Consider the following 8,841-nt stretch of genomic DNA (forward strand, 5'->3'; position numbering starts at 1 on the left):
TTTTCATACAACCGAGCTGAAAATGTTTATTTTTTCTTATTATACCGTATATCACGTTCAACACTGATACTCTTTACAGATTGAAACAGATTTCAGAATGTGTGACCCTGCAAAGCTATAGTAGTGATGCCAGTTGAGCAGCATAGACAGACAAAAAAGGATACTGACCTCTGCTGGTTAAAGCAGACAATGACACTAGAGTATCACGCTTAAGTGTCACAAACATTGATTGCAGACTGATCATCTCTGATTGTTTTATTTAAGGGGTTAATGAGAGGTTGGCGACTGCTAGTACACTTAGTGGAGTGTTCTGGTTAGAGTCATCCCTCCCAAACCACATGAAACACTCCTCAGCCTGAGCCGTAGCGTTCATTTGAGACCTTGCTGAGTGATCTCTGGGGAAGCGTCTTCTGAGTGTGTCTTCTCTGCCTTCTGTTTCCTGTTTAGGCAGGAAGTCTGTTCGATAAGCTGAGTGGTCCCACTTTGCTGTGCTAAGCGGACTCAAGGCTTCATCATAATGGCACAGGTAGAAATGAGAGTTATGCTGGCGACGCTCATCAAAACATTTCTTACGGCCAAAACCCTGAACACATACACAGGGAAACGGGTATAAAGATTTAAGATATAATCAATAGAATCACTGTTTATCATAATGATGAGCTCACCTGATCATACACGTCAACAGAGTGCTGCAGGGCTGTGCGGTTATCATGCGCTGACAGTGGATATTCTCTGCCCATTGTTTTCTGCCATAGAAAGCCTCAACATGAGAATGTTTCTTACAAGGATGAATCAGCATGATTACAGTGCAGTTAAAAAATCCTTTCCTCCAGACATTTGCTATCTGTAACCAGTGCTCCATGAAATTCTTTTTTGTAGTCAATCTAATTGTAGTCCATTACTGAATAAAAATTACATAACGAAAATTGTAGTTAGTGATGAAATCAATTACATTACACATTTTAGGTACACTCTAAAAAATGCTGGGTTAAATACAACCCAGTGCTGGGTAAAATAGGGACAAACCCAGCAATTGGTTTGTCCCTATTTTACCCAGCACTGGGTTGTGTTTAACCCGGCATTTTTTAGAGTGTGATATAATCTGACTTTTTGATTACTCATATTACATTACATGATAGTTTTCCACACTGGGGTTTGTGAATACAGGGGTTCCAATAATTGAAAAAAAAAAAAAATAATAATAATGAAATATTAAAATTGTTACATTAAAAGATATAAATAATTTTTAAATATTTTAACATAATAATAATTAAATATTTAATAATATTTTAAAAACAATGTATTCCATTTAAATATTATTATTTTTACATTTAAAATAATTATTAATAAAAAATATATTAATAAAAATTGACATATTATTTGTTTATGCTGTGTGTTCTCTCAATTTTCCATGTAATTATAGCTATCAGCTATAATTATAGTAGCTATTTCAAACATAGGAAAAAATAGTTTTGTTATTATTATTATTATTATTAACTTACTGCCATGACATAATCATGCAATGAATAAAATGTAATAAAAAAGTAACTGTAGTCTGATTGAGTACTTTAAAATAATTGAAAATAATTTTAATAACCTAATATTTAATCTATAATCTAAATATTTATTTTTTGAAATTTGATTACGTAATCCAGATGACATAATCAGTTACTATCTAGCACTGGCTGTAGTTTGCTGTATTTTGTAGTTGTAGTAATAATCTGAATATGAAATACATGCAAGTTATTATAGTGCAAAATATCACTTTATTTGAATAGCAATAGCTAACCTTTTCAGGGTTGATGAATATTTTGGGATATCTCTCCTCTGCTTGTGTTAGGGTTTGAGGAACTCCATGTGCCAGCATTGATCCTGTGCTGGTACACAGATCACGTGTTAGTCCAGTCTGCGACACACCAGTGTGAATAAGCTGGAAAAGATGGGCAGGCACATTGATAAATAAATAAATTAATTAAAAAAAGAAAGCAAGAAAGAACTAGGCGAGAGCAGTGTAAGCTTTCATAGGAAAGGCTAGTTGAAAAAGTGGTTATCTTACCCAGCTTCCACTCTTGTTCTTCTTATTAAAGTATCTCTTGCCTCCATTACTCATTGTCACTGCATGAATTTAAAATAAACACATAACTAAATGTACTACTAACTAAAGCAGGTGAACTCAGGTGAACGAGAGCAAACAGTGATTTTGTAACCATGGCAACAGAACGCGTACGATATTCATAAAGAACCGAGCACTGAAAAACAAACACACAATCACAATAAATATATGCACTTTGAACACGCAATACCTGTATGTGGATATAACCTACTGAAGTTTAAAATAATATTAGAATATGATAAGAAACGTTTATAATAATATATAAAATGGTGTATTATTTATTTATATATATAGTAATAACTATAAACTTGTGTAGTATTTTTTTTTAAACATTTATAAACTAAATGGAAATGAAATAATATATATATTGCATTTATAAATGTGTATGTACATATACAGTATATATGTATGTGTGTGTGGTTGTACATACACATATGTAGTTGTTTTTTTGGTGTTTGGCTTAGTGTTATGTTAGAATCATTATTATACTCATACCTTTTGTTCTTTAATATTTTGAATTGTTTTTAGCTTTATCTTTTGTTTTTCATTTAAATGTTAAGTTTTGAAATTTTGTTGGATGCATTTGTCATTTTTATTTAATCTCTTTATTTTTTTAAATGTGTATAGGTAATATTTATAAAGTTTTAGCTTTTAGTTTTGGATCTGTTTTTAGTTGTTTTAATACTACAATTGATTGCTTCTGTTGTCCTCATTTGTAAGTCGCTTTGGATAAAAGCCTCTAATAAATGACTAAATGACTAAATAAATAAATAAACTAGCATGTGTATATATAGTAAAGCTAGCGTGTATATATATATAGTAATATAATCCTTTAAATAATCACATTCAATACATAAAAATGTCGTGAATTATTATAATAATCTAAAATATAACGTAAAATAACATATAAATACAAAATCGAACGTAATTATTTTAGTTTAAAATACCGTAAATGCGTTTTTACGGTCAATTAGTTATATAACTACGATTAAAAAATCGAATATATACAAATAAACCGATATTTATGAGTATTTACTACATTATGTAACCTATATATATATAACACATTCATACTGATGTATTTAAAATTGTATGTAGCATTTTAGTCAAAAACACTGTGACACTTTTAATGCGTTTCTACATTTTTCCACTCCTTTCTAGAAAGTGGCGTCGCTGACGTCACGTGTACTTCCGGGTGAGAGATACAGTAAGTTTGTGCTCAGTGAGAAGCTGCCAGGTGACAGACATAGAACTTCCTCAGAGAACAGCGTTTATTTATTTATTTGTAGTCATCTGAGAGTTATCGAATAATCTGACAGATTTCTGCATGTCACTCACATATCGATATTTAAGATAAAACAGCGAGAAATGTAATGAAAAAAGCAACATGGTCTGCTGTGTGACCCAATAGTAGTAGTTAGTTTAGCAGATTGATGATCAGTTACAGCGTATGAGTGAAAGAAGCAGCGATTGTATGTTTTAAACGTTACCTTCGTGTAATTCGTCGTTTTGTGGAGGTTCTGGATGGATGAGTGTGGTGAATATGAGCTCTCAGGATAAGACGACAGACTCAGATCCCAGACATGAGGAGGATCAGAGCAGCCCTGCATCTGAAGACAACAAACAGGTCTGATAGTTTGTGTCCAGAGTCACTGCAGCCCTGTAACACAATAATGTAACACTGTAAGAGACTGTCATTACAGTAAGATGATGCCCATCACATACTGCAGCATTTAACACTGTCCTGTTGCACTAATCATGTGTTGCTTTGCATTTCTGGAAATGTGGATGGAATGTCATAAAATCATAAGTTCAAAGATGTTCAGTCCCATTGAGATGAATGTTGTATGTGAAACATTTGTGATTTTAGGTTATTTGTTTGGGCAACAATGAAGTGAAGAGTCGTGCGGTAGTGAAGTACTCGGCCGCTCCGCCGCCCTCCTCCTATGCATTACTACAAGAGAAGACCGACCTCAAGCTGCCCCCAGCAAACTGGCTGCGGGAAAATGCTCAGCTGGGCACTGCGGGGACCACCGTACTCGGATCCAGCAGGAAAAGCAAACCCTTCACCAGGTATCACTATTATTTTACATGTATGTATTCGGCAGATGCTTTTATCTTAAGTGACTTGCGTTCCATTTCCGTTGCATTCCCTGGAAATCAAACCCATGACCATGGCATTGCGAGCGTCATGCTCTGCTGTTTGAGCTGCAGGAAAGCTCATGTTACATTTAATGTGAGCTTTTCTGTATTGCATTTCAAATGTATTCCATTTTACGTTACATTTAAAGGGATAGTTCACCCAAAAATGAAGATTCTGTCATTAATTACTCACCCTCATGTCGTTCCAAACCTGTAAGACCTCTGTTCATCTTCGCGCAGAGGCGGACAAAGTACTCAACTCCATTACTTGAGTGAAAGTACAGATACTGCTGGTCAAACATTACTCCATTACAAGTAAAAGTTGTAAAGACAGATTTTTACTTAAGTAAAAGTACAGAAGTACTTGCTTTTAAAAGTACTTAAGTAGCAAAAGTAAATTTCCTTTTTTATGTCAGTGCACTGTTTTATTGTTGTACGTAATACTTGCAATACTTTTGAAGCAACACAGAATACATTACACCTACTGAATACACTGACTAGCTTGTAGTATCTCCGGAATAAAGAGCTTTTAGAATGTTAAAAACCTATGGGGGAAAAAAAACAAAACAAAATTATTTAACACCCCTACCCACCCCCACAAAAGCAGGATATGGTAGTGATCTCACACAGTTCTGACAGTGCGTGCACAGATCTATGTGTAGCCATTCAACCACATTTGAACAGAGTGTACAGTGAAATCCTGTAAATACAGAGTGATAAGGAAGAAACAAAATCAAACCTGCTTTAAAACCCAGCAACACAACTGTAGCTGTACAACTTTTACAACAGCAACACTGCTTTAACAAAAAAGCAAAACAGCAAGACTTATTTGACATCAAAACACATTTAAAAAAAATGCTGTCTAATCGCTCTCGCGGTACTTTGATGTCACACACAGAACAGTCTGTGCAGTGCTGCTTCAGTCAAACACCTATTGTGTTTTATTAGGAGACGCACAACAGTTCTTCTGTGGCTTTATAGGTAATATTTTCACGTACACAATTTAGCAAAATCAGACAATATTGTGTCTAATATATACCAAAATACTAACTTCTTATTATTGAATTGTTGTAAATAATCACATTTGCAATTGGTCAGTGTTCAAAAAATGCCGGGAAATCACTTCATGTAGCCCTACAAGAGTGATTACTGATAAACTGTCTGAGAAAGTCATGTTTTAGAGAAGAAAAAAATCACCCACTGACTTTCAAAGCTGCTACAGAGTAACGAGTTTCTACTTCGAGGATCTTGATAGAAATGTAGTGGAGTGAAAAGTACAATATTTGTCTTTCAAATGTAGTGAAGTTAAAGTCATAAGTTCCCAGAAAAAATAATACTCAAGTAAAGTACAGATACTCAAAAAGTGTACTTAAGTACAATACTCAAGTACATGTACTTAGTTACTGTACGCCTCTGATCTTCGGAACACAAATTAAGATATTTTTTGATGAAATCCGAAAGTTTTCTGATCCTCTATAGACAGCAATGCAACTGACATGTTCAAGGCCCAGAAAGGTAGTGAGGATATCTTAGTTTAAAATAGTCTTTGCGAACAAAAAATATTCTCGTAGCTTCATAAACGTATGGTTGAGCCATTGATGTCACATGGACTATTTTAACGATGTGCTTACTATCTTTCTGGGCCTTGAACGTGTCAGTTGCATTGCTGTCTATGCAGGGTCAGAAAGCTCTCGGATTTCATCAGAAATATCTTAATTTGTGTTCTTACGGGTTTGGAACGACACGAGGGTGAGTAATTAATAACAGACTTTTCATTTTTGGGTGAACTATCCCTTTAATGTAAATGTGTATATATATATTTAGATGGCCGTGAAGCTCATCTTTCCGTGCATTCTTGTGTTTTCTTTGTTAACTGCAGTTTTGGGATGGCGTACGACTTCATTGACTGTATAGGTGATGATGTTGATGTTGTGTCTGATTCAGAGGTGAGTCTGTTGTATTGAGAATACAACGTCTTCTTTATATGACACAATAAATGATTAAATTAAAATGGCTTTCTTGAATATTTGATTCTGATTGGTTGATCACAGCGCTCTGCTGTCATATTTTTGTATAATGATATTAGAGAATATAATTGAACATTATGCAGATAAACAGTTTTTTGTGAAATTATTAATGCTTTTATTCAGCAAGGATGTATTAAATTGTTCAAAAGTGACAGTAAAGACATGAATAAAGTTACAAAAGATTTTTTTAAAACTTTGTATTTATCAAAGAATCCCCAAAAATGGATCACTTTCCACAAAAATATGAAGCAGAGTTGTTTTCAACATTGATAATAATAAGAGATGTTTCTTGCGCAGCAAACCATCATATTAGAATGATTTCTGAAGGATCATGTGACACTGAAGACTGGAGGAATGATGCTGAAAATTCAGCTTTGCATCACGGGAATAAATTACATTTTAAATTATATTCAAATAGAAAACCGATATATTAAGTTGCAATAATATTTTACAATATTACATTTCTTACTGTATTTTTGATCAAATAAATGCAGCCTTGCTAAGAGACCTTAAATTTTGAATGGTTTATTTATGTCTTTTTTTCTTGATTTAAACAGAATATCAAGAAGTTGTTGAAAATCCCCTACAGTAAGTCTCATGTCAGCATGGCTGTTCACAGAGTGGGCAGCACGCTACTGCTAGATGAATTGGACATTCAGGAACTATTCATGAGGTCATCACAGGTAACAGGAAATAGTCACTTTATTTCTCTTAGCTGTATTGTATTTTGTTATGGAGCCTCTAAATGCATCTCCATTTAGCCTTCTAGTGTCTATTCCTCAAACCTGGAAACCAAATACTGAATTATATAGCAGGAAAACATTTATTTCTGCTGTTCAAATGATGTAGGATGTATTTTATGTATGAAGTGAGTGTTTATGCCATCATAAGATTAACCTAACATTGCAAATGCCCTGTAGACTGGTGACTGGACGTGGCTGAAGGAGTTTTACCAGCGTCTGATTGACCAAAAGTGGCAAAGAAAGAAGAAAAGTAAAGAACAATGGAATGAGAAGGCCATCCTCTCGAAGTTTCTCTATTACAGGTGAGAACTGACTTTACACGATCTCATGACAGCACTGATTTCATCACTTCCATTCACAATACTCTCCTGTGTTTCAGTATTAACAGTGATGGGACTGCAGTGCCTGTACCGTCAGATACAGAGCAGGCGACAGAAGAGGGTTGTGGGACAGCGGCTGAAGGACCGTCTTGGCCTGCCACCTACAACAGTTCCACCACTGAATCCGAGGGGTCTGCGATACCCAAGGAGGTGCGGTCAGCTTTTCCTCTGCTTCTCATTTCTCATATCATGTGCTCTCAGGGAATCTGAGGCTGAATCATTCTATTCACTGTCTTTCAGGAGCAGGTGGACACATACACTTTAGGTCACGTGTCTTCGGTTTCCAAAGAGCAAAATCTGCCCACATTGTTCAATGAAGGAGAAAATAGTCAGGTAATAACATTTCTTTAACATTCCGTAACTTCCAAAATCATATCTTGACCTGCATCTAAACATTTTGCCTTTACAACATTTTAAAAATATTTTGATGTAAACTTATGTATTTATTTTTATGAATATTTGTATTTTGACTTGCTAGTTTTCTTTATCTCTCTCACGGTCTCAGGGTTTGAGGAATGACTTTGTCCGGAATATTCTATGGACATTTGAGGACATCCACATGCTTGTGGGATCAAATATGCCCATATTTGGAGGTGGTCGATACCCAGCAGTCAGTCTACGACTCAGGTTAGAGTTCTACATTTATTTAATTAATTAATGTATTTATTTATTTTGTGCCATTTCATATATTTTCAGGATATATTTATCTGCTTTTTAATTATTTCCAAATTTATTACATTTGAAGGCTAAACTCTCTATACTAATGTTCAAAAGTTTGGGGTCAGTAAGATTTTAAAAAGTCATATTTTATTCAACAAGAATGCATTAAATTGATAGAAAGTGGCAAATACATTCAGAATATAAAATGTTTTTTTGAGCTTTATATTCATCAAAGAATCCACAAAATATTTACAAGCACAACTGTTTTCAACTTTGATAATAATAGTTTCTTGAGCATCGATTGAGCTTTGCCATCACAGGAATAAATTACATTTGAAAGTATATTACAATAGAAAAAGGTTATTTTAAATAGTAGCAATATTTTACAATATTGCCGTTTTTACTGCATTTTTGATAAAATAGATGCAGACGTGTTGAGCATAGGAGACCACTTTCAGAAATATATTTTTTAATTATATATTATGTACTCTACTATATATATATATATATATATATATATATATGTATATATATATGTATATACAGTGCACAGCATAAATGAGTACACCCCCTCTGAATAAATGTAAAAGATGTATTTTCTTAATGATCACTAATATAATTCATGGAAAGATGGCACAATTTAAACATATTAAACATACTTAATAAAAACAACAAAATATATGCCAATATTTTCTGTAAGATAAGCAAATTAGCCAATTTTGTTTAAATGAAGGATTGCAGAAATGAGTACACCCTAGATTTAATTCAGAAAATGT

General features: G+C 33.9%; 1 protein-coding gene across 1 annotated transcript in view; it reads left to right on the forward strand.

Moving 5' to 3' along the window:
• Positions 1-502: 502 nt before the first annotated feature.
• Positions 503-8,841, forward strand: part of LOC107665113 (erythroid differentiation-related factor 1-like) — a 38,172-nt gene continuing 29,833 nt past the window's right edge. Inside the window, exons 1-10 of the mRNA XM_016455871.1 lie at positions 503-526; positions 3,275-3,320; positions 3,631-3,740; positions 3,984-4,186; positions 6,135-6,201; positions 6,840-6,965; positions 7,203-7,327; positions 7,405-7,555; positions 7,646-7,738; positions 7,911-8,032. Coding sequence (XP_016311357.1) covers positions 518-526; positions 3,275-3,320; positions 3,631-3,740; positions 3,984-4,186; positions 6,135-6,201; positions 6,840-6,965; positions 7,203-7,327; positions 7,405-7,555; positions 7,646-7,738; positions 7,911-8,032 — 1,052 coding nt within the window. The 5' untranslated portion in view covers positions 503-517. The remainder of the gene's footprint in view (positions 527-3,274; positions 3,321-3,630; positions 3,741-3,983; positions 4,187-6,134; positions 6,202-6,839; positions 6,966-7,202; positions 7,328-7,404; positions 7,556-7,645; positions 7,739-7,910; positions 8,033-8,841) is intronic.

The sequence above is a fragment of the Sinocyclocheilus anshuiensis genome, unplaced genomic scaffold (genome assembly GCF_001515605.1).
Source record: "Sinocyclocheilus anshuiensis isolate Anshui unplaced genomic scaffold, SAMN03320099.WGS_v1.1 scaffold575, whole genome shotgun sequence".
Taxonomy (NCBI): domain Eukaryota; kingdom Metazoa; phylum Chordata; class Actinopteri; order Cypriniformes; family Cyprinidae; genus Sinocyclocheilus; species Sinocyclocheilus anshuiensis.